Source organism: Petromyzon marinus, chromosome 1 (genome assembly GCF_048934315.1).
Source record: "Petromyzon marinus isolate PM22_M1 ecotype Great Lakes invasive population chromosome 1, UKy_Petmar_22M1.pri1.0, whole genome shotgun sequence".
In the NCBI taxonomy this organism is placed as follows: Eukaryota; Metazoa; Chordata; class Hyperoartia; order Petromyzontiformes; family Petromyzontidae; genus Petromyzon; species Petromyzon marinus.
The window spans coordinates 32284818-32311264 of record NC_133667.1 but is presented as its reverse complement, the minus strand read 5'-3'; the positions used below and the strand labels follow the sequence as shown (position 1 = coordinate 32311264).

Genomic DNA, 26447 nt, shown 5'->3' with positions numbered 1-26447 from the left:
GCAGTGGATAGATCATTGCTGATGCTGAGCACCGTACAATTGTTCTCGTGTCAACACGGGGGGGGGTGGACACTTCACGAATTTCGATATGCGCTGTTGCTGCTGTTGCTGCTGTTGTTGGCGTTGCTGCTGCAGTGCCCTTTATTTAACCACGAGATTACATTGCGCCCATTGAGAGCCATGCAAGAGGGCGAACCTCGTGGGCTACAGGACAAGAAACGATGAAAGAGCACTCTACTTTCACAACATTTTACATACAACAAAAAAACACATTAACACGATACAATGTGAAGAAAGCAAAGTGCAAAAATTAGGAAGAAAGAAACACTCAACAACAATATCAATAATATTACGAACATATTCAACGAGTCTGCAGACTCATTTTCAGCGTGCATGTTTGTCCTAACCCCGATGAAGGACCTCTCAGCTGCGCGTGTGGGACTCACAACATCTGGGTCCCTCGAGTAAGCCTTCGCGTCCCAGGGAATCTTTTTTTTTTCGAGTTAGAATCAGAATCAAATGTATTCATACTGGAGGAATCCGATAGCCTCCGAAGCTCTTGGCTTTCAACAGATGTCCATCGGCGCGATGGGCGACGCGGCCCCAACCACGCGTGCGACAGGAGCAGCGTGGATTGGCAGCTCCTCGCCATGTACCGAGAACGTGATGCGTTGTCCTGCATAGGCCATGGGTCGCGTGTGATGGGACCGTGCATAGGGTGGGGGAGCGGTAGTGGAGCAGATAGCGCGCCGCGCTACGAACCCGGCGACCGACGGGTTCGATTCCCTCTCACGGTAACCAACACCAGTGAGGATTTTGTGAGCCGGTCCCGGGCCTTGCCTAGGTCGACTCGGCCTCAAATGAGTACCTGGTGCGGTGTGTAAACATCGCCACTGGGGAGACAAAGGCGGCCGGGCGCGGCGCTGGGCACAACCCCTCGTGTCACGTTCTGGCCTTAATAGGTGCTCGCTAACAGCACTTTCCCCAACAGCCTGTGTAGTGTATACGTATCATTACGTGTGTGTGTACGTATAAACACACCCAAACGTACTAACACATTGTGTTTGTGCGTGCGTTATAACACGATAATCGTTCACAGTTCTTTATCAATCCACTGCTGGATGAAAGCTGCGTGTCGGTCGTGGGAGCTGTTCGACCATACTTCACCACGCTAGTCAGAGCGGGTTGGGGAAGGGGGGGGGGGGGACAGGGGTGAGGCTGCGCTAACCACTGCCCCACCGCTCCCCATCTTTGTCGGTTCACAACCAATTTCTCTGACGTCAACAGATTTTTTTTTTTACTTATTTTTAAATCGCCGCGGAAGGAGAGAAATAAAAACAGCCAATCTCTGGAGCATTTAAGACATTTGTCTATTTTACTATCGTATCACGAATATTGAACGAGTTCCGGGGATACTGCAGGGTGCATTGCACGGAATAAACGTGACTCATGTTGTGCTATTACACACGGCTTTGGAAGGTGGGTTCCGTGTCAGTCGAATGAGTGAAATTACGTGCGGTTTTTTTTAAATTACAGTCCGTTGTCAATACACTGCTGGATGGAGGCCTCCCCATGTGTTTTCTGAGTAATATCGACGAAGTTGAGCAGTGCGAAGCGCTAACCACTGCGCCACCGCCCATTGATGAATGTACGATGTCGAAAGCCCTATATGGTATGTGTGTTTGTATAGTACAACAATCGCGAAAATACAAATATGCATTCCGCGTGTTTCCTTCCACGACCGGTAAATCACACGAGGGAATGGTGTATCGACAGAAACCCACGGCCGGCCGCCTTTGTCTCCCCAGTGTTTACACACACACGCACACACACACACTGCACCAGATACTCATTTAAGACTGAGACGCAGCGAGGCGAAGCCCCTTAAACCTGTTCGGGTACATCGCTCGCCGCGTATTTATCCGTGGCCGGGAATCGTAGTCGCCTGGTCGTCTGTGTGGTTTCAGTGCGCTCACCACAATGCCACCGCTCAACCGCGCTCGCAGTGTGCACACAAACCGCGCAGCACAACTCTCACGCGCGCACAAATCGCGCAGAAACACAGACGCGAAGATCCACATTTCATACACGCGGGTAGAATGACGCAGATTCCACGTACAGCCTTCGACAGACTGTTGGGGCAAGTGTTGTTAGCGAGCATCCGGCCGCTTTTGTCTCCCAAATGGCGATGTTTACGCACAGCACCAGGTAACTCATTTAGAGGCTGAGTCAACCTCTGGGAGACACGAGACGGAGGTGCAGATAATCGTCACTGGTGTTGGTCACCGTGAGCTGGAATCGAACTCGGGTGGCCGGGTTCGTGTATGTATATTGCACGTCTTCCATCCCGTACGTAGTCAACCATACACATACACATCTACACACATACAAGTAACACGTCGCACACATACACAAGACTCAAACAAATACGCATACAGTATACACAAACGTGCGCACATGCACGACCTACACTTGAATGCACGGCAAACTCATTAAAAACCACATCACACACACACACCTGTAAACGCACACGTACACGCACAAACATCCCATATATGCACACGTATGCCTATACACGCAATACTACACATCACGCGCATACGTAATGATGATCCAGAGACAAAGGTCCCCCGTGTAGCCTTACGCGGGTTGTAGGGGGGCAAGTGCTGGGAGCACACACCTACGAAGGTTTAACACACGGAGGCTTTCGCGACCAACATCTGGCTCCCCGCCTGATGACGCCCGTTGTAATTACTGGCGAAACGTCGTACTCGAGATTGTGAATGCTGTGGATTTGCTCTCCAACACACAACGGGTGTTCTGTAGCAGTAACGAATTGGCACGTTCTGTTCACGTGACAAACCTTACGAATTGGCCGTGTCGGGTGGTGGCGAGCTTAACGACACATTTTTTTATATTGCCGCGATCTCACCCCAACAAACTTACGAACAGCCCGGTCACGGCGTGGTGTTGCCAGCACCAAGCCGTACATGTCTCGCCTAATTGTTTTAACACACAGAGAGAGAGAGAGAGGCGTGGGGACATCTGAGACGCCAATTTCCGCCGTCCTTTATTTTAAACCTGTATTTAAAACCGGTTCAGAACTCACTGAGATAACAATTCTGTCTGTTCGTTTTCTTCTCCTAAAGCACACACTAAGGTATAAATGAGTTCATATCCTGTGCGTGTAATATTGTAGAGGGTCGACGTAGCATCAAAATGAGTACATAATGCGGTGTGTAAACATTGCCACTAGGGAGACAAAGGCGGCCGGGCGTGGTGTTGGCCATCCACTCCATTGTGTGCCGTGCCGGCCTTCATAGGTGCTCGCTAAAAGCACTTGCCCCAACAGTCTGTTACAGGCTATACGGGGGATCTTCATCTTGTTTGTAGTACTGTATACGATCTAACAGGATCGTAGATCGGACGAGTTTAATTTCCGGCCAGGGTTGAATAATCATCATCATGATCGTGATCAACATCATCAATCGTGTAATCTTAAAGTTGGATTGTCTTAGACTGTACATTATGATCAGCGGTAGCAACAATCATCATCTCTGAGGTCGATTAAACTGGGTGGCACGAAATCAATAATGAGAACCCGCTGTTCGATGAGTAGAGATGGCAGCGGCATTGGATTGTGGAATTTCCAATTTCGGTCTAGGGTGATGAGAAGATTGTGTGAGCGTGCGCGCACTTCAGAAAGGCCTTTTGTTCTTACCCTACGCAAAGACAAAGGTCCCCCGTATAACCTCGAATAGACGTTTGGGGCAAGTGCTGTTAGCGAGCACCTATGAATGCCGGGGCGGCACACGATGGGGTTGGGTGTCGAACACCACGCCCGGCCGCCTTTGTTTACCGAGTACCGATGTTTACGCATCGCTCCAGGTACTCATTTGAAGCCGCCTCGACCTCGGAGAAGCCAAGGACCGATTCAAATAATCGTCACAGGTCTCGCTGGCCGTCATCGGGAATTCAACTCGTGCCTTCGGTGTCGTAGCGCAGCGCGCTAACCGCTGCGCCACCGCTCCCCGCACGTGCGCGTCTCCCCCCACCGTGAGGCCCGCGTAGCTCGTTACCTGCAGGCCGCGGTGTGCCGCTCCGAGCCAAGTCTTCAGCGAGACGCCAAAAGCCCCTCGATCCTAGCAACAGCAGGAACAACAACAGCAGGTGTGTTACCGTGGGAAAACATCCATCGTGTTTTGTGTTCGCGGTGTATAGGCCGTGGGTCTGCGCTCGCTAACAGCACTCGCCCCAACAGTCTATTGGAGACTATTCGAGAGATCTTTGCCTTTGTGTGTGCGCGCGGCTGTTCAAGGAGGGTGGTGCATCGGTGAGCGCGCTGCGCTACGAACCCGGCCACCCGAGTTAAAGTCCGCATCTCGGACACCAACACAAGTTACGATTATCTGAAACGGTTCTGGGCCTCCCCTTGGTCGACTCAGCCTCAAAGGAGTGTGTACACATTCCCACTAGGGAGACAAAGGCGGCCGGGCGTGGCGTTGGTCACCCACCCCCTCGTGTGCCGTGCCGACCTTCATAGGTGCTCGCTAACAGCACTTGCCCTAACAGTCTGTTTAAGGCTACACGGGGGCTCTTTGTCTTTGTATTCGGGTGTGTGTGTGATCAGAATACAGTAGATACGCAATAATGGATTAAATTACATTGCAGATTGAAATAAAATAGTTTAAAATATTTAAGAAATTACAAAATGCGTCTCAATTACTCTAACACTTGCTTGAATAAGGCAACATCGTTTCAAACGTCGAGATAATTTTTCCCCTGTTATTATATTCAATTCAACTCTTATTGAATGCACGAATTTTTTTCCATTTACATTGTAGCCTATACAATCAATAATTATTAGCAGTAATACAGCGTTAACTTGTATCCACGAGAACACGCTTAAGCTGTACGTATCGTGCGGTGGGCGGGAAGTCCCTATACCCGTGCCACGCACAGATCCACTGCACTCATACAGACAAGGGGTATAGGGACTTGCCGCCCACTCGGCATATTCGGGCGACGCGTCGTAAGCAGTCGTGCACGATAAAAAATTTTTCTCTAATTAATAAACGCTGCTGGCACATTTTGCATTAAAATACAAAATGTGATGCTGTTAAGTTGCCGGTGGTGGCACTCGCACTAAAAACCCAAGACTCGACACATTTTTCAACAACTGCCCATAAAATGAACAAGCATATATACATAGTATATAATAGGCAACGTTACAGGCAATGTCCCTTCTCCATAGCAGACATAGTTCGGAATCGAGCAGCTGTATGTACAACATCGATTTATACAGTCTGCTACTCAAGCCATTATCCACGCGTTGGCAGAGAGAGCAATGAATGACTTGAAGGGGTCATTGCCCGAAACGTCACCAATTGTTTATCCATTTATTATTATTTTTTACTTTAAGCTTCATCTCTTTGACAAAATGTGCCGAGTTTTTCGTCTGCGTTTTCTCGTATTTTTTTTTCAAGGTTTAATGGGGCAACCCCACGTGTTAACATTACAGAAACGAAATAAAAATGTAAAAATGTATATATAATTACTATATATTGTATCAATGATAGCCAATGAATTAACGCCATTTGGTATAGCATGCCGATAATATTCATACGGACAGACGACTCAGCGAGCCTTCTGCCGGGTGATTAATTGTAATTATTTGTTAACAGAACAAAAAACCGAATCTTCATAATTCATTGTCATAAATGATAAATATTAATAAAAATTGTAATAGTCTGTAATGCAATGCATCTGTTGGCTATAGACAGCAGACCGCCTAGGCGTCACCATATATGCATGACATATATAATACGCGCTCTAGATCACACAGCTTGCACACACAAACATAGTATACACAGCAGTTAAAGGAGGGATCTTAAGAACAATAAAAATTCGATTTGTCAAAAACACGTGTGTTTGCAAATTATCCCAATTCACTGCACGTGGGTGAATGTTAATGGTGGATAGGTGGTTAGGTGTTGATGGTGAATGTGGATGATGAATAGGCGGTGATGTGTTGATGGTGAATGTTAATGGTGGATAGGCGGTTAGGTGTTGATGGTGAACGTTGATAATGAATAGGATATAAGGTGTTGATGGTTAATGTTGATAATTAATAGGCAGTGATGTGTTGATGGTGAATGTTGATGATGAATAGGCGGTGAGGTGTTGATGGTGAATGTTGATGATGAATAGGTTGTGAGGTGTTGATGGTGAATAGGATATAAGGTGTTGATGGTTAATGTTGATAATTAATAGGCAGTGATGTGTTGATGGTGAATGTTGATGATGAATAGGCGGTGAGGTGTTGATGGTGAATGTTGATGATGAATAGGTTGTGAGGTGTTCGATGGTGAATGGTGATGATGAATAGGCGGTGAAGTGTTGATGGAGAATGTTGATGGTGAATAGGATATAAGGTGTTGATAGTGAATGTTGATGATGAATAGGCGGTGAAGTGTTGATGGTGAATGTTGATGATGAATAGGCGGTGAAGTGTTGATGGTGAATGGTGATGATGAATAGGCAGTGATGTGTTGATGGTGAATGTTGATGGTGAATAGGATATAAGGTGTTGATAGTGAATGTTGATGATGAATAGGCGGTGAAGTGTTGATGGTGAATGGTGATGATGAATAGGTTGTGAGGTGTTGATGGTGAATAGGATATAAGGTGTTGATGGTGAATGTTGATGATGAATAGGCAGTGAGGTGTTGATGGTGAATGTTGATGATGAATAGGTTGTGAGGTGTTGATGGTGAATATTGATGGTGAATAGGATATAAGGTGTTGATGGTGAATGGTGATGATGAATAGGCGGTGATGTGTTGATGGTGAATGTTGGGCAGTAGAGGCACGTGATCGTCACGATTCGACTGCATGCATGCGTCATCGCGTTACTACGGCATCGCCCATAATATTAATAATTATTATAATTAATCACGAGCAAGTACCATGGCATAGTCCTTGCAACGCAATCAAATTTGATGGTGAGGATGATGACGATATTGATGATGATGGCAATAATAACATTATGATGATGGTGGCGATATAAATTATGATTGTGTTGATGAGGATGATGGTGAAAAGAATCATGATGATTGTGTTGATGATGATGATGATGATGATAAGAATCATGATGATGATTTTGATTATAATGGTGGTGGCGATAAGAATGACGATGATGGTGTTGATGATAATGGTATTGGTGTCGATCATGATTATGATGAGCGTGTTGATGTTGATGACGGTGATAATGACTATGATAATAATGATGAGCATGATTATTGTGACGATGATGATGATTACGATGATGATGATGGATTATGCTGATGTTTATGACGATCTCTAGCAGACTAACCGAGTGTGTCAGTCAGTGGAGTTTCGTGATACAGCACGCGAAGAGGTGCAGTGCATTCTGGGGATAAATCGCGTTTCGTACCTCGTCGGCAGCCCCGACGATGTCGTCACAGCTGCGAACTCCCAATCGCGTCCCTGGAAGACGAAGAAGAAGAAGAAAAAAAACCAATCACGTGTTTGGTCACGTGCTCGCACATTGACGCGTGTCCATTGCGACGACAAGCCTCGTCGACATGACCGGACACAATTCGAGAGGCTCGTCACTCGCACACAAATATTTGATTTGCGAGTGTCGGACAATGGCCCTTCTTCGTAGCACACAGACGACCTCGTGAAGAGGGCCCAGTGCCCAGGTGTGAAGACCACAGCTGATGATGATTGCTCGTGTTGCAGTCGAAACGTCGTGAGAATTTTATTGTTTTATATTTGTATGATTTTATTGTTTCCCTTCTACGTGGTGACTTTACCGAAAGAACCAAGAATATGAATCCCTGCAGTCACGAAAGCTTTAAATCATAAAATGAATGTTTTGGTGATGTTGGTGTGTGCGTTGCGTCACTGTCAGGTCACTCGTACAGGGTCATTCGGACAGTCGCCGAACTCGGCCAACGCCCTCCACCCCTCACCTCCGCTTCGCACTGAACAATATGCAGAGATTGAGGTGGAACTGTATCCATTTAGAGAGAGAGATCAACGAGGCACCTCCATTTGCGTGAATTAATATTGCATTTAAAAGGCGAGTTCATTCAATGCGACGTTCAGCCGACGAGTGAACCGAATGAATTCGTTCTAGCGCGTACTCATTCGAGCCAGCATGGAGTACCGGTGCACGAGCGGTAACTCTGAACCAGTGGTTCTGAATCTTTACCGCAGCCTTGCACCCCTTTGGTTCCCACTCGTTAAGATGTGTCGAATGTCAATGAATGCGGAGGGGTTGAGGAAGCAAAGTAACAAGTAGTAGTTACGTGCCCGTGCTAAATTTGCGTGTCCGATGATTTACCTTGTAAAGGAAAATCTGGCCATGTCTCGCACCCCCAGAAAGAGCATCCCGCACCCCCAGGGGGTGCATGGTACTCCCGAGATAAAGAACCACTGCTCTCAACCATATAACGCCAACAATCCCAGGCCACCTAATGCCAATAACAATACACAGTCACAAGGACTCCGATATCCAGCACCTGTCCAAGACCCGACCAACTACGACAACGCTCTCTCACCCCCGACACCAAAGATCCCCCGTGTAGCCTTAATATTATTTCAGGGCAAGTGCTCTTAGCGAGCAGCACCTACGAAGGCCGGCACGGTACTGTACACGAGGGGGCGGGTTGCCAGCACCGCGCCCGATCGCCTTTGTCTCCCCGAGTGGCGATGTTTTACACCACCACCACAACCACTGTGGATCCAATTCACCGTGTGACGAAGCGGCCCAATTGAACAGTCACGTGCCATGTGCCTGTCGTTTGTGGTGGCAGCCGTGGTGATGTAAGGGAGCGGTAGGGTAGCAGCTAGCGCACTGCATTAACAACCCGGCCACCCGAGTTCGATTTCCGCTCACGGCCACCAACACTAGTGACGATTATCTGGAACGGTCCTGGGCCTCCACTAGGTAGACGGAGCCTCAAGTGAGTACCTGGTGCGGTGTATTAACGTCGCCACTGGGGAGACAAAGGCGGCCGAGCGTGGTTCTGGAAACCTACCCCCTTGTGTGCAGTTCCGGCCTCCATAGGTGCTCGCTGAAAACACTTGCCCCAGCGGTCTGTTAAGGCTATCGTAGCGGGATCTTTGTCTTTGGTGTTGGTGGTGGTGATATCGGCGATTATTTCGCTAAAATTCAACATTCGTCACGACGTTAACGAAGCCTAAACGTCAACTCCTTTATTCCCTCGAAGTTTCTAAAAAATATACGTAATTTTTTTTTGTTCTTTGGGTCTTTCGGTAAAGCCACGTACATTGAAAAAAATAATACAAATATCACGACGTTTCGATCGCAACGCAAGGAATCGTCGCGTTGGTTTAATTTGTGTAGATATTTCGGGTGGTGGAGGGTCCCGCGACACAGCTTTTGCCCAGATCGTTTTACCTGTGGCCCTAAAGATCAATCGTGGAATGTTATAATAGTGGGGGCCGTGAACAGCGCGCAGCATGGCGCGCTATACGGCGAAGCGAACGGCAGCTGTTCCTGCCGCATTAGCATATCGTTTAAAGGGCTAAATTACCCATGCGCAGTGACGTCACGACGCTCGCACGCGCACGTGGCGTGCGACCGCAGATTGTTGTGAGGCTCGCTGTGAGTTGCAAGAAGAAGAAGAAAATGAAGGAGGAGGAGGAGGAATAAAGCAGTACTGCAACAAGTTGGCACGCGAAAATCACCTGTTATTGTTTTACGTTATTTAGGTTGTGACTCTGCCCCTAAAAAATCTTAACACCAGCACTAATAACGACGATGGAAGATGATTATTTATCTAAGTAATACTGGCATTCATCCCGAGCTCGCACTGCTAGGATTTAACAAATAAATATACATGTGTATGTATATATATAGTCGCGAAACCGAATGAAGTCACGATTCGCGAAACCACGAACCATGCGTCGTCACGTGATTGCGGTGTGTAGCTATAGCTATAAGAAATCATCATCGTCGCCAGCTGTGGTCTATCCACTGCTCGACGAGAGCCCGCCGGGTCGGTCACGGTGGTTGTCTCAAGCATACTTCACCACGCCGGGTCACTGTGGGTTGGTCTAGGAGGGTGTTAGAGCTCATGCCCGGTTGATCCGATGTCACTCGACAGCCGTGGCCCGGATCGAACTCAGCTCGCTGAGTTTTAGAGCACAAGTGAGTGAACCACCGCGCCACCGCTCCCCCACATGTACGTGTGTGTGTACATATATATTCGTGATGTATCTTTACATATTGTCACGCACACGCTGCATGCTTACCAACTCACCATTTGAATTAACAAGATTCCAAATCGCAAGCCTATTCTGTATCCTGAAAAGTGGAATATGTACTTTAAATAATGATAACAAACTTATTAAATTAATTTAAAATAACAAGTATGATGGTCATAGCTGATTATTATGATTAACGTGTGTTAATATCAATACACACGTTAATGTAATATTATTATTCAAATAATTATGAATATACTGTATATTAAAAAAGTTGCATCTCAACTACCGGAGTTGATAACGCCTTATGTATGAAAACAAAAATCCATTAGTTATGAAATAGTAATATAATTCCATTATAAATAACACCGACTTGCCATCATTACACACACACGTGCGTACGTAAGTTACGGATCATAGCCAAATATGTTAATTCTATTGCGAATACTACTTAAATTAAATAGACGCAGCAGATCGTATTGAACGCTATTGTAATGTGAGCAATATGTACTGACATATATATGAAACAACCGTGTCAAATGTGTACACGCATACACAGAGGCGCGCGCGTTGTATATTTGTAGTGTTTCACGACATGTGCATTACATCTCATGGTGCGTAATGTTAAAATTGAGTGCGCTCGTATACGTGCGAATGACGGTATACATGTTGTGTTTTTTGGGGGGGGGGAATCCTGGGCATTTGTGTGTGTGTGTGAATGTGTCCACAGCGTCTCGTATACTACACGGTGCTCGTATACAAACTGCGTGTGGAGCAAGCGTGCCGCATAAACGCATCGTAACTGCTGCACGTGTAAATATATGAAGTTGCACTACGCAATTGTATAAATTACACTGTGTACATGCATGCAATATACAATGTATCACACACAGTGTCATATTAACACATTGTTGCTGCTATAGGCGTACGTACTGCATGCGCTTACACGAGTGTGTGAAGTCCACACATAGATATATCCGTGTGTGTGTATCATATATGAAGTTGTACTATGCAATAGTATGTTATTTACATGATCATTTATCAACTTGCCATGTGTACAATAATACATTTCCCTTGCATAAGAGCACTCCAATGTATTCGTGGGAATACTGCACTGCACGTGCACATGACGACTAACGTATAAAGTAGCGATAGTTACTCGTGTGTAATATTAAATATTGTAATTGTTATCTAAATAATTCATGTATGCGCTGTGGATGTGTACAATATATTACAGAGAACAAATATCTATTTTGTACTTTATCCCGCGTGTATAATAAGCACGTAATGTATTGCATTGACGTGTAGTGGCGATCACCGCACGTATAACCTTTCACCCAATTTGCATATGAGCGCTATATTTACAAAGTTGCACATATTGTTATATTAGCAGTCAAGGCCCTAATTATAATATATATTGGGGGGGACACATCCCCCCCCCCAAATATTCAAATATGCTCAAAATGCCCCCCCCCCCAAATATTGCGATAAAAAAATAATTGTTATGCTTTGTAAATAAAGACAACAATTTGCTAAACCTTGGCCACACTATCTGGACTTGTCTTTAGATAAATCAACGCATAGATTTCTGTTTATATGATTGTGGTTATGGTTGTACTTTATTAATCCCTAATCTCTGCCATTACATACAATGAAACAAGAAATGGTAAAAAAAAAGTAAAAACAGAGCAATGTAATACAGTACACTATTAGACATTATTATTGTGAATTTAAAAAAACAAGTAAAAAGTCCATCCCATGTGTTAGTGAATTTTTTAAAATATTTTAGGCAGGAAATTAGTTTAAAAATGTAAATATTTTTCTGGTTTGGGACCCCCCCCAGAAACCTTGGAATTTGGTCCGCCCCCCCCCCCCCCCAAAGTTGACTCTACGGCCTTGATAGCAGTCACATTGTCAGTCATTCACGGCCTGCCACGCATCATATATAACACACCGTTTGCATCGTATTGACGTCTTGCATTCGACTAGAGGTATCATTTGACTCGTAGGCTTTCGCCAGCAATATTATCCACACTAAAGATTATTTTATTTTTTTTAGGGGGGGGGGGGAGGAGGTTAGATCGCGCGTGTAGGCATGGATACAACGTGCACATTAAATAGGCCTGGATCAAGTTGCACGTATATGTAATGTTAGTCATTGCATTGTTATCTTTATATATATAAGCTATAGATCTACATGTGCGTTTGTATCATATATTATTAATTATACGTGTAGACGCATTGTATAAACGTATTGTATTACACTGCAAGTATAAGGCCACGCTAATACATAAAGTACATAGAGTTACTCATATCTATCGCTAACTAATTACTTTTTTTTCCATAATTCATGAATGTGTGAGTGTGTACTATTTGTAATAAAATACACTTGTGTCAGCATCGAATACGCAACACGTACTGCATGCATGTATTGTGTTGTTACTGCACGTATTTAACCCGATACATAGGTGGTGTATGTGTGTGTGTATATATATACACGTGTCTATTTCAATTATAAATTCACAACATGGGTAGAATCAGTCATTACATTCTCACTAACACGTGCACAATGCGCGCAACGCATCACACGCCGCAACTCGCATTGCACCGCACATAGGACCCTAACAGCTGCCCACACTCCCCCACACACACACGGCACGAACTATAGCGTGTTTGTAATATAGTCGTAGTGGTACGGCAGCGTAGACAAACCCACCAACATGTACACAGGCACAGCAGAGCTAAGCGAGCGCGCTCTCTCGTGAATCTCTCTCCCTATCATCGTCCACTTGAAGAAGCTCGTTACCGTCAACCCTGCAATCACTGCCTTAGCGAGGGAGGCGAACCGTGGGAAGGAGGGAGCTGGGGTGGGGTTTGGGGAGGGGGGTCAGGGAGGGAGGGGGGGAATTTGGGGGGGGGGGGTGAAGGGGGGGGGGAGAGGTCAGAGAACCCCCTACCCCTTGTGCTCCATCCTGCCCCGGAGGCTTTGCGAGTCCGCGTGTAAGGGGAGCCGCGACGGCGTCTCGATTCGCTTACTCGGATTTCTCGCGACGTGGAGGCCGGGCCGGGCTGCAGAAGAAGAAGGAGGAGGAGGAAGGAGGAGGAGGAAGGGAGGAGGAGGGAGAAGACGCCTCCAGCTCCTGACTCGAGTTTCTCGTCGAGCCGTGGTCGTTTTCATCGTGCGTCGAGGAATCCGTGGTGGTGGTGGTGTCCGTGTGCGTCGCGTGTCTTGTTCTCTGTGTTGTGCTGTGTATTGTGTGTGTCTGTGTATCTGGTATTGTGTGTGTCTGTGTGTCTGTGTATCTGGTATTGTGTGTCTGTGTATCTGGTATTGTGTCTGTGTATCTGGTATTGTGTCTGTGTATCTGGTATTGTGTCTGTGTATCTGGTATTGTGTGTGTCTGTGTATCTGGTATTGTGTGTGTGTCTGTGGATCTGGTATTGTGTGTCTGTGGATCTGGTATTGTGTGTGTGTCTGTGGATCTGGTATTTTGTGTGTGCCTGTGTATCTGGTATTGTGTGTGTCTGTGGATCTGGTATTGTGTGTGTCTGTGTATCTGGTATTGTGTGTATCTGTGGATCTGGTATTGTGTGTGTCTGTGTATCTGGTATTGTGTGTGTGTCTGTGTATCTGGTATTGTGTGTCTGTGTATCTGGTATTGTGTGTGTCTGTGTATCTGGTATTGTGTGTCTGTGTATCTGGTATTGTGTGTGTCTGTGTATCTGGTATTGTGTGTCTGTGGATCTGGTATTGTGTGTGTCTGTGGATCTGGTATTGTGTGTGTCTGTGTATCTGGTATTGTGTGTATCTGTGGATCTGGTATTGTGTGTGTCTGTGTATCTGGTATTGTGTGTGTGTCTGTGTATCTGGTATTGTGTGTCTGTGTATCTGGTATTGTGTGTGTCTGTATATCTGGTATTGTATGTCTGTGTATCTGGTATTGTGTGTGTCTGTGTATCTGGTATTGTGTGTCTGTGGATCTGGTATTGTGTGTGTCTGTGTATCTGGTATTGTGTGTGTCTGTGGATCTGGTATTGTGTGTGTCTGTGTATCTGGTATTGTGTGTGTCTGTGTATCTGGTATTGTGTGTCTGTGTATCTGGTATTGTGTGTCTGTGTATCTGGTATTGTGTGTGTCTGTGTATCTGGTATTGTGTGTGTCTGTGTATCTGGTATTGTGTGTGTCTGTGTATCTGGTATTGTGTGTGTCTGTGTATCTGGTATTGTGTGTGTCTGTGTATCTGGTATTGTGTGTGTCTGTGTATCTGGTATTGTGTGTGTCTGTGTGTCTGGTATTGTGTGTGTATGTGTGTCTGGTATTGTGTGTCTGTGTATCTGGTATTGTGTGTGTCTGTGTATCTGGTATTGTGTGTGTCTGTGTATCTGGTAGTGTGTGTGTCTGTGTATCTGGTATTGTGTGTGTCTGTGTATCTGGTATTGTGTGTGTCTGTGTATCTGGTATTGTGTGTGTCTGGTATTGTGTGTGTCTGTGTGTCTGGTATTGTGTGTGTCTGTGTATCTGGTATTGTGTGTGTGTCTGTGTATCTGGTATTGTGTGTATATGGTATTGTGTGTGTCTGTGTATCTGGTATTGTGTGTCTGTGTATCTGGTATTGTGTGTGTATCTGGTATAGTGTATCTGGTATCTGTGTATCTGGAATTGTGTGTGTCTGTGTATCTGGTATTGTGTGTGTGCGTATCTGGTATTGTGTGTGTCTGTGTATCTGGTATTGTGTGTATGTGTATCTGGTATTGTGTGTATCTGGTATTGTGTGTGTATCTGGTATTGTGTGTGTATCTGGTATTGTGTGTGTATCTGGTATTGTGTCTCTGTGTATCTGGTATTGTGTGTGTATCTGGTATTGTGTATCTGGTATCTGTGTATCTGGTATTGTGTGTGTCTGTGTATCTGGTATTGTGTATCTGGTATCTGTGTGTGTGCGTATCTGGTATTGTGTGTGTGCGTATCTGGTATTGTGTGTGTCTGTGTATCTGGTATTGTGTGTGTATCTGGTATTGTGTGTCTGTGTATCTGGTATTGTGTGTGTGTATCTGGTATTGTGTGTGTGTGTCTGTGTATCTGGTATTGTGTGTGTATCTGGTATTGTGTGTATCTGTGTATCTGGTATTGTGTGTATCTGTGTATCTGGTATTGTGTGTGTCTGTGTATCTGGTATTGTGTCTGTGGATCTGGTATTGTTTTTGTGTATCTGGTATTGTGTCTGTGGATCTGGTATTGTTTTTGTGTATCTGGTATTGTGTCTGTGGATCTGGTATTGTTTTTGTGTATCTGGTATTGTGTCTGTGTATCTGGTATTGTGTGTGTCTGTGTATCTGGTATTGTGTATCTGGTATTATGTGTCTGCGTATCTGATATTGTGTGTATCTGGTATTGTGTGTGTGTATCTGGTATTGTGTGTGTATCTGGTATTGTGTGTGTATCTGGTATTGTGTGTGTTTAGATATCGGGTATTGTGTGCGTGTGTGTCTGGTATTGTGTGTGTGTATATATCTGGTATTGTGTGTGTATATATATCTGGTATTGTGTGTGTCCCTAGGTAGTGTTTCTGGTATTGTGTGTAGCTCAGTACGTTGTAGCGTGCGTGTATTTGTGTGCTGTGATGTGTGTGCCACTGTGTAGCTTTTGTGTTGTATTATGTAACGTGTATGTGTGTGTGTGGGCTACCGTCAATGCAGCGTATGCGTCTGTATGTGTTGTATTGTGTGTACGTGTGTCACTGTCTACGTACAGCTACTATGATTGTCTGTGTATCCTGTATTGTGTGTCGCAATCTAGCCTAAGTTGCATTGTATACGTTGTGCCACTGCCTATGTGGCTTATGTTGTTGTGTGTCACTATCCTCTGCGCTACGCCTTACGCACGGCTATCGCAGGCGCCCGTAGCTTCACGCATCGCACCGCAATATGCGCGGCCACCTCTCCGATATACACAACGACGCGCAGCCTGTGCCCCGGCACAGCCGACGACTCGCAGCCTTCTTCCTCGCTATTGCTCGCTGTGCTCCTGCCGTGCCGTGCCGACTGTCCGCACGCAGCATATCCTGTGCGATGCTGTCTCTCCGTGCGGCGAATATATTCATGAATGTACGTACGCTCGGACGACATCGATCCCATAGGGGTGGCAGCGTGCCCTGTCTTCAAATGAAAATAACAGCAATGACGACGACGACGACGTGATGATGATGACGACGACGACGAGGATTATGTCGATGATGATGATGATAGGCTGAGATGGATCGACTAAAATCGCGGCCATTGAAGGAAACAGCTCCGCGTTTTCGGCTCCTCTGCTCCCCTCCCTCTTCCCGACGGCGACGACTGCGAGACGCGACCGATTTCCTCTCCGATCCTCGAGGTTCATTGCCCACGTGTGTGTGTGTGTGCGTGGGGTGTGTGTGTGTGTCCAGTGGGGTGTGTGTGTGTGCGTGGGGTGTGTGTGGTGTGTGTGCGTGGTGTGTGTGTGTGTGCGCGTGTATGGCATCGCGCGTGTGTGTACATGTCTGCACACACCACGCAACGCACGCGCGCGCTCGGCGCGTGCGTTGAGTGCCGTGCGATGCTCTGCGCTGGCAGGCGTCGGCGGGCAGGAGGCAGATCGTGTGACGTTTATTCCAACGGTACGGCTCGAGCCAATCACAGCTCCGCCCTGACACCACCACCCCAACTCCACCCACCCACTAACCCCGAGATGAAAAATCAATGTCTTCACTTTTGTGGTGCGCGCGCGTGTGTATGTTTCGTGTGAGCGCTGATTGCCTGCCTACCTGTCATCCATTCGCCAGCAGTACCCTTCACGAACAATGCCCGCCCCTGTACGCATGCGTTGCGTGGTCGCGTTTGTGCGTGCGTACGTGCGTACGCGAGTCCGCAAGGATGTATTTGTGTGCGTGTCCGTGCCTATGCGCGCGCGCGTGTGTGTGTGTCTACGTGTGCACGGATGAATCGAATAGAGAACGCGGATGAATGCAGACGCGTAGAGAGAGAGAGCTTCGATGGCCTAAGAGGCTAACGAATCATAGTGCGGTTTATTTTATTTTTCTTACGAATGAATGAACGAATGGATGAAACAAAACATTAAAACGTGAAACTGAACTTGCGGAGAGCGCTAGCTATGGTTACGGTCGCTACCAACAACAAACCGATGAAAGAGAGAGAGAGATTTGGGGGAGGGGGGCAGAGGAGGGAGAATAAAATACAAAAACAATAGATTTTCGGCGAAAATAACTCTCTCGGTCAGACGCGGCGAGAGAGAGAGCCACGCTCCCCGCTTTATAAAGGCGCGCGGGGAGAGCCGAGCGGAGGCGCGGGGAAGGAGGCGGCGAGTGATGAGGAGGAGGAGGAGTGGGTGGCCGATGGAGGAGAGGGGGTGGGGTGGTGGGAGTGATGGCGAGGAGGAGAAGGCGATGGTGGGGGCTGTGGGTTGATGGATGTGGAGGTAGCGATGGGGGGTGGAGGTTGGTTAGTTCTGTGGGGGTGGGGGTGGCTGTGGTTGGAGTGGAGGAGGGGGGACTGCTCGGCTCCCCGCAATGGAAATGCTAATGAGGTGTTCGGCACTGGCCGAGTTCACCGCGGGAATCAAGTTCATTGTCACGCAGAGCAGACGACACCGGGCGCAGTGGGGGCGGGAGGGAGGGAGGGGCGAGGGGCGGAGTGGTCGACGGAGAGAAGAGATGAGGGGGGGTTAGGGGTGGGGGCAGTCGGAGGAGGGTGGAGAGAGAGGGGGGGGTAGACGGGGGAGGGGTTGAGCAGCCTGGATTTGGACGAGGCGAGAAGGGGAGAGTGGAGGGAGGGAGCGAGCGAGGGAAGGAGGGAGGGGAGAAAGCTGAATTGGTTATGAGCGCGCACTGCGAGAGGGATCGGCTGGGACCCAGCGAATATGCAGCCCGCTCGCCTTTCATGGCACTGCCCGTCCATCTATTCGTCCGTGTGATCAGTCCGTCTCTCTGTCGTCTCTCTGTCCGAGTCTGTCTGCGGTTACCCTGCGTGTCTCCCTCTCTCTGTGCGTAACGCACAAAGCCTCCTCCTCCTCCTGCTCAGCCGCTTTCGCTCCGGGGGTTTATTTATTTTTAGCGATTCAAAGAAAGCGTCTTGCCTGTGATCTACATCACGATACGACGTGCCAACATGCAGATGTGTGGGGTCGTTGCGCCTGTCCGTGTGTGTACTTGCGTGTGTGTACGCGTGTGTGTGTACTCGTGTGTGTGTGTGTGTACGTGTGTGTGTACGTGTGTGTGTACGCGTGTGTGTGTACTCGTGTGTGTACGCGTGTGTGTGTACGCGTGTGTGTACTCGTGTGTGTGTGTGTACACGTGTGTGTGTACACGTGTGTGTACACGTGTGTGTGTGTACGCGTGTGTGTGTGTACGCGTGTGTGTGTGTACGCGTGTGTGTGTACACGTGTGTGTACACGTGTGTGTGTGTGTGTACGCGTGTGTGTGTGTACGCGTGTGTGTGTGTACGCGTGTGTGTGTACGCGTGTGTGTGTACGCGTGTGTGTGTACGCGTGTGTGTGTGTACACGTGTGTGTGTACGTGTGTGTGTGTGTACACGTGTGTGTGTGTGTCTACTCACGTGCGCGGACCGCAGAGGCTCGCCGGGACTTCGTCTTCTTCTTCTGCTTCCCTTGAGCTGCGCGAGCGACGCGCGCGATGGCGAGCCCACGCGTGACCACCACCACCACCGCGATATCAGCGGCGACGCAACACAAAAAAGGAAGGATCAGAAGAAGGGAAAAAAACCCGGAATGAGCACAAAAGTAAAAAACAAGTCGAGCGTTGTTGTTGTTGTTGGTGGTTGTTGTTGTGTCGGAGCCCGCGTCTCCCACCACCACGAGGCCCGTCTCTCACTCTCTCACTCTCTCCCCGTGTGCGTCTCGCTGGGATTACATCTGCTTGAATGACGCCGAAAGGGCAGAGCACAGGGAGGGTATTTTTTTCCCAGCGCTCACCACCCCCCACGCCCCCCGCCACGATCTCCCCTCCTCCCTGTCTCACTCCGAGCACCCCCCTCCCCGACTGCCCCCACCACTTTCCCTACCCCTACAACCACTGCCACCCCCGCCACCACCAAACCCACCGTCCAGCCAAGCCGCCCATGTCGCTCCCTCCTCAACCTCCCCCCTCCTCCTCCTCCTCTCTTCCTTCTCACAAGGAGAACCTTGTCCGGCCAGAGTGGGCCCAGAGCCAAGTCCACACGACCCCCCCCCACCTCAACCCCTCGCAAACCCCCACCACCACGACCACTGCAATCCCAACCCAGCACCACCACAGCCACCAACCACCGTCACAGCGTACGCGCCCAGCTCCCACTGCCACCCTCCCCTCTCTTCCTTGAGCGGCATTTAAAAAAAAACGTGGCTTGAAACCAAATAACATCGCCCCGCTTTTGTTTGCGCAATTGAGGCCATTGTGGGTCCCGTCGAGGCACATTTTGGGCACCGCGCCTGGGGAAGCCGCTTCGGTGTCGCGGGGCACAAACCGCTCCGGAGCGGAGCGAGCGGAGACATCGCGGTGACGGGGTTCGAGAGTCTGGCGGGAGAGAGTACTCGGAGAGAGCTAGGAGAGTACCAAGGGGAGAGACAGACAGATAGTTGATAGAGAGAGAGGAAAGTTGGGGGGGGGGGGTGAGAGGGGCGGTAGCGCTCCCAGTTCGCCGCTGTTCGCGCATTGAGGCGTCTCTTCATCTCTCGGTGAGAGTCAAATAGCGGCGAATGTCAGGCTAACGAGACGACTGTCTGAGTTATAGTTGCTGTTGTTGGATTATCTAGAATGCACGGTCGACTTATTCGCATAGACACGCCACCCGCCATTTTACAAACGGCGTTATTGTTTTTGCTTTGGGTGAGTGTGGTTGAGGTGGTAAATAACAATCACATCAAAGACGTCGATGATCGCGCACAATTGCAGCGAGGCGAGGATGTACCAACGGAGCAGAACGCAGTCGACGATTGATATACTAATTATTATAATTAATTACTTCGGTGAGGTGGTGGTGGGGGGTGTTGCTACGGGCGCGCGCTGACCTGGTCGAGTGTCGTCGCGTACGCTTCGGCGTAAAACCTCACCGATGGTGATGATAATAATTGTAAATAATCATACACGGCGACGTTCTTGAGTTTGGAGTGGAGAGAGGTGGGAAGAGATAGAGACGGAGAGAGCGAAGAGAGAGAGAGAGAGGGAGGGACGGAGCGGTTACGGCAGTCTGGGATAATTTACGAGCCGAGCGAAGCGGCAGGATATGAGGGGACGACAGCGGCGAGGAATGAAACAGAGCGAGCGATGAGTAGGGTTAGAACGAGACACCGGGTAGGGGGGGGGAACGAGACGGCGAGTGATGAGACGGGAGCGGGAAGGAATGAGGCGAAGGAAAAGCGCGATCGCGCGCGAGGGAGGGGAGACGGTTGATTATAGGAGAGAATGAAATGAGAGCGAGGGGGAATGAGGAATGACACCGAGGGAAAACAGAGAGAGAGAGAGAGAAATAGAGACACAGCGCGCGCGCGAGAGAGAGAGAGACGGAGAGATGAGAGAAGGAGGAGACGAGATAGATCGAGAGAGAGACACACACAGAGAATGAGAGTTGGAGGGAGCGAGCGAGCGAGCGAGATTCGAGAGAGAGGAGAAATAAATCGGGCCCGGCCCGGGCCGCGATGCCCTCGTGACGATCCCCGTCTGAGACCCGCGGAGCGCGCGCGCTGTCCCCAACCCCCCCCCCTCTCCCTCGCTCTCCGCGCAGCGATACAGCGCAGGTATGGCTTTGCGTGTGACGTCACGCGCACGCACACGCGCGCACGCACGCGCACGCACGCACACGCGCAACGGAATCGTCGCAGTGTTATTTTATATCGACGCACGCCGCGCGCGCGGCACGCGGTTTTATTTCGCGATTTTAATTTGCTCGTAATTTTTTGCTGGGGTATTTCTTTTCTCTACATGTAATAATAATAATATATAACGCTTGGGAAGCAACCGGCTCTATTTTTTCTGTGCCTTGTATTTATTTATTATTATTGTTGTCGTTTTGCGCGTGCGTTGTATCGGTTGACGAGTCTGCTGTTTGGTTTGAGAGGGTGGAGTTGGGAGGGAGGTGAGAGATGGATGGATGGATGGATGCATGGAGGGAACAAGGGGAGAGGGAGGCAAGGGGGTAGGGGAGGGGAGGCGGGATGAGGGGGATGAGGGGGCAGGGGGATGAGGCGGTGGATGGAGAGCCGCTCCAGCCACTGCAGCCCGGCGTGACGTCACCACGCAAATCCGCAAGGGCTGCGAGGCTGCGTGCGAAGGATTTCTGCACGGACGCCCTTAATGATTTACGTCGTATTTTTCTCGACAGCGCGCAAGACATTTTGTATAGCATACACTTAAATATATATATAACAAAATGTATCATCGTAATCATACGAGTCATGCATGTATTATATCGCGGGAGGGGGGGGGGGGCGTCGGGTGGAAGGCCTGCTGTTTAATTGTATTTTGTTCCAAAAAAAATGTTGTAAAAGAGATTCTGACATTTAAAACGCGCTGCGTGACAAAATGAAAAAAAACGTGACAATTTAGGCGCCCAATGACGGAGATACGCGCGCACGTCCACGTGTGTGTTGTGTGTTTGGTTAATTGGCTAAGGCCGCTAATTGTGCTCGAGTCCTTTCACAAAAAGGTCGCCTAACGGACACCCCGCGTGTCCGCCTCTTTGTGAGACGAACTCGTGACAGAGGCCTCTCCTCGCTCTCTCTCTCGGTCGAGCCGCCGATGGCGGTTTGTGTGAGTTGACGCAATTCCAATGTCGCATTTACACGCGAGCCTCTTTGCGCGTGAGCCACGCGGAGAGAGAGGCTTCTCTCTGCGAGCCTCGAGACGCGAGTCGGCCGCGTCTCGATGTGGACCTGTCGGTCTTCGCGCGAGTCCGTGGGGTTTTCTGTGCCAATCTGCACGATGCTGTGTGCGTTTCTACAGCGTATCTATGCGAGTCGTTAGGTTTCTGTGTGAGTCTCTACGGTGTCTGTGTGAGTCTCTATTGGTGCCTGTGTGGCGCGATAGATATCGGGTGTGGATTTATATTGCGTCTGTTTGCGAGTCCCTATGTGAGCCGTTGGGTCTCTGTGTGAGTCTCTGTGGATGTCTGTGTGAGTCTCTGTGGATGTCTGTGTGAGTCTCTGTGAGTGTCTGTGTGAGTCACTGTGGATGTCTGTGTGAGTCTCTGTGGATGGCTGTGAGTCTCTATGGATGTCTGTGTGAGTCTCTGTGGGTGTCTGTGTGAGTCTCTATGGGTGTCTGTGTGAGTCTCTATGGGTGTCTGTGTGAGTCTCTGTGGATGTCTGTGAGTCTCTATGGATATCTGTGTGAGTCTCTATGGATGTCTGTGTGAGTCTCTGTGGGTGTCTGTGTGAGTCTCTATGGGTGTCTGTGTGAGTCTCTGTGTGAGTCTCTATGGGTGTCTGTGTGAGGCTCTATGGGTCTCTGTGTGAGTCTCTGTGAGTGTCTGTATGAGTCTCTGTGGGTGTCTGTATGAGTCTCTGTGTGAGTCTCTATGGGTGTCTGTGTGAATCTCTGTGGGTGTCTGTGTGAGTCTCTGTGGGTGTCTGTGTGGGTCTCTATGGGTGTCTGTGTGAGTCTCTATGGATGTCTGTGTGAGTCTCTGTGGATGTCTGTGAGTCTCTATGGATGTCTGTGTGAGTCTCTGTGGGTGTCTGTGTGAGTCTCTATGGGTGTCTGTGTGAGTCTCTATGGGTGTCTGTGTGAGTCTCTGTGGATGTCTGTGAGTCTCTATGGATGTCTGTGTGAGTCTCTATGAATGTCTGTGTGAGTCTCTGTGGGTGTCTGTGTGAGTCTCTATGGGTGTCTGTGTGAGTCTCTGTGTGAGTCTCTATGGGTGTCTGTGTGAGTCTCTATGGGTCTCTGTGTGAGTCTCTGTGAGTGTCTGTGTGAGTCTCTGTGGATGTCTGTGAGTCTCTATGGATGTCTGTATGAGTCTCTGTGGGTGTCTGTATGAGTCTCTGTGGATGTCTGTGAGTCTCTGTGGGTGTCTGTGTGAGTCTCTGTGGATGTCTGTGAGTCTCTATGGATGTCTGTGTGAGTCTCTGTGGGTGTCTGTATGAGTCTCTGAGTGAGTCTCTATGGGTGTCTGTGTGAATCTCTGTGGGTGTCTGTGTGAGTCTCTGTGGGTGTCTGTGTGGGTCTCTATGGGTATCTGTGTGAGTCTCTGTGGGTGTCTGTGTGAGTCTCTATGGGTCTCTGTATGAGTCTCTGTGGATGGCTGTGAGTCTCTATGGATGTCTGTGTGAGTCTCTGTGGGTGTCTGTGTGGGTCTCTATGGGTGTCTGTGTGAGTCTCTGTGGGTGACTGTGTGAGTCTCTGTGGGTGTCTGTGTGAGTCTCTGTGGGTGTCTGTGTGAGTCTCTGTGGGTGTCTGTGTGAGTCTCTGTGGGTGTCTGTGTGAGTCTCTATGGGTGTCTGTGTGAGTCTCTGTGTGAGTCTCTATGGGTGTCTGTGTGAGTCTCTATGGGTGTCTGTGCGAGTCTCTATGGGTGTCTGTGTGAGTCTCTGTGGGTGTCTGTGTGAGTCTCTATGGGTGTCTGTGTCAGTCTCTGTGGGTGTCTGTATGAGTCTCTGTGGGTGTCTGTGTGAGTCTCTGTGGGTGTCTGTGTGAGTCTCTATGGGTGTCTGTGTGAGTCTCTGTGGGTGTCTGTGTGAGTCTCTGTGGGTGTCTGTGTGAGTCTCTGTGGATGTCTGTGTGAGTCTCTGTGGGTGTCTGTGTGAGTCTCTGTGGATGTCTGTGAGTCTCTATGGGTGTCTGTGTCAGTCTCTGTGGGTGTCTGTATGAGTCTCTGTGGGTGTCTGTGTCAGTCTCTGTGGGTGTTTGTGTGAGTCTCTGTGGGTGTCTGTGTGAGTCTCTATGGGTCTCTGTGCGAGTCTCTGTGGGTGTCTGTGTGAGTCTCTATGGGTCTCTGTGCGATTCTCTGTGGATGTCTGTGTGAGTCTCCATGGGTGTCTGTGTGAGTCTCTGTGGGTGTCTGTATGAGTCTCTGTGGATGTCTGTGTGAGTCTCTATGGGTGTCTGTGTGAGTCTCTATGGGTGTCTGTTAGTGTCTATGGGTGTCTGTGTGAGTCTCTATGGATGTCTGTTAGTCTCTGTGGGTGTCTGTTAGTCTCTATGGGTGTCTGTGTGAGTCTCTATGGATGTCTGTGTGAGTCTCTATGGGTGTCTGTGTGAGTCTCTGTGGGTGTCTGTGTGAGTCTCTGTGGGTGTCTGTGTGAGTCTCTGCACAGATACATCGTGGATATCCAACACCGTTCGAATGGGGACGGAACCTCACAATGCTGCGCGGAAATCGGGCATTTTTATTTAACCAGCAGAGCTACGGAACCAGTGCGAGTCTACGGCTCTCTCGTAGACTCGCACGAGGCTATGCAACGCAATGCAATTTTGAGCAATATAACCGTCTGATCGCCAACTTACCTGCAAGACGCCGTTGCAAAAACTACAAAAAAAGCGGAAATATAATTATCTTACGGAGAGCAAGAGAGATAACGCCGGGTGAAGGTTATTAGCCTGGACATGAACAACGGTGTGGAGGGAGGGAGGGAGGGGTGCCGGTCGTGGACATCACGGTGCGCTGGCTAGAAGGAAGGTCGCCGAGCGGCTATTGGGTGTCTGTGTTTGTGTCAGGGTAGCTGAGCGCGGTTAGCTGGGTCCGTCGCGCGCAGGAGATGTACGCACTTGCATTGTTCCCGATGGGATTGTGTTGTTTTATTAATAACGTCGAGCGATGTGACAACGCGCGTGTCCGTATTGTGACACACACACAGACACACAGACACACACAGACACGCACACAGACACACACACACAGACACACACAGACACACACACACAGACACACACAGACACACACACAGACACACACACGCACAGACACACACACACAGACACACACACACAGACACACACACAGACACACACACACACAGACACACACACACAGACACACACGCACAGATACACACACAGACACACACACACAGACACACACACACACAGAGACAGACACACACACAGACACACACACAGACACACACAGACACACAGACACACACAGACACACACACAGACACACACACAGACACACACACACACAGACACACACACACAGACACACACACACAGACACACACACACAGACACACACACACACAGACACACACACACAGACACAGACACACACACACACACAGACATACACACACACAGACACACACACAGACACACACACAGACACACAGACACACACACACAGACACACACAGACACACACACAGACACACACAGACACAGACACACACAGACACACACACACAGACACACACAGACACACACACAGACACACAGACACACACACAGACACACAGACACACACACAGACACACACACAGACACACACACACACACAGACACACACAGACACACGTGGTGCTCACCACTTGTCCCAACAGCCCGTCGAGGGTACACACCGGGGGTCTTTGTTGTTGTTGTTTTTGGAGGGGCGGTGACGTAGTAGTTAGCGGACCCACCGCGCTACGGATCCCGTAGAACCCGAGTTCGACTCCACGATCCACGGCTGACATCAGTGGCGAATAGCTCAAGTCGTCCAGTGTATGAGCACCGCCACTCGGTAGTGAGACAAAGGCGGTCGAGCGTGGATATGGCCACCACAAACCCTCCCCGTGCGCCGTGCCGGCCTTCATAGGCGCTCGATAAGAGGACTTGCACCGGTCGCCTGTTAAGGCTATGCGGGGGATATTTGTTCCTCGTCTGTGCGTGTGCACGTGGGGCTCGGTGCATAAGTGTGCACGTGCGTGAGTGTGCATGCGTGCGAGCGAGTAGGTGTGTGAGTGAGAGTGTGTGAGCGCGTGTCAGAGTGTGAGATGAGCGTGTATGCGACATTTGAGCGAATGCGTACGAGTCGTCGTTTCAGTTCGAGGTGAGTGCAAATACAAATGGGGGTGCGTGTGTCTGTGTGAGTACGTGTGAGCGGTGGTGTAGCGGTTAGCGCGCCGCGCTACGAACCCGGCGACCCGGGTTCCAACACCACGGTGACGATTATCCGAACCGGTCCGGGGCCTCCCCTAGGTCGACTCAGCCTCAAATGAGTACCTGCTGCGATGTGTA

At 49.1% G+C, this 26447-nt stretch overlaps 1 protein-coding gene across 10 annotated transcripts in view; it reads right to left on the bottom strand.

The window, feature by feature from the left end:
* The window catches only part of LOC142924618 (uncharacterized), a 95217-nt gene that overhangs the window by 43791 nt on the left and 24979 nt on the right, over positions 1 to 26447 (bottom strand). For 2 of the 10 annotated variants that reach the window (XR_012941725.1, XM_076067175.1), the window contains exons 2-5: positions 18856 to 18912; positions 13300 to 13332; positions 7457 to 7509; positions 4080 to 4142 (exon numbers count right to left, since the gene is read on the bottom strand). Coding sequence is in view for 2 of the 10 variants with exons in the window: in XM_076067175.1 (XP_075923290.1) it covers positions 4080 to 4142; positions 7457 to 7509; positions 13300 to 13332; positions 18856 to 18912 (206 nt within the window). In the remaining 8 variants the exon portion in view is untranslated. Of the gene's footprint in view, positions 1 to 4079; positions 4143 to 7456; positions 7510 to 13299; positions 13333 to 17048; positions 17936 to 18855; positions 19227 to 20305; positions 20409 to 26447 lie in introns of those variants that run through there. The other 8 variants (XR_012941734.1, XR_012941728.1, XM_076067183.1 and 5 more) reach the window with 8 other exon arrangements.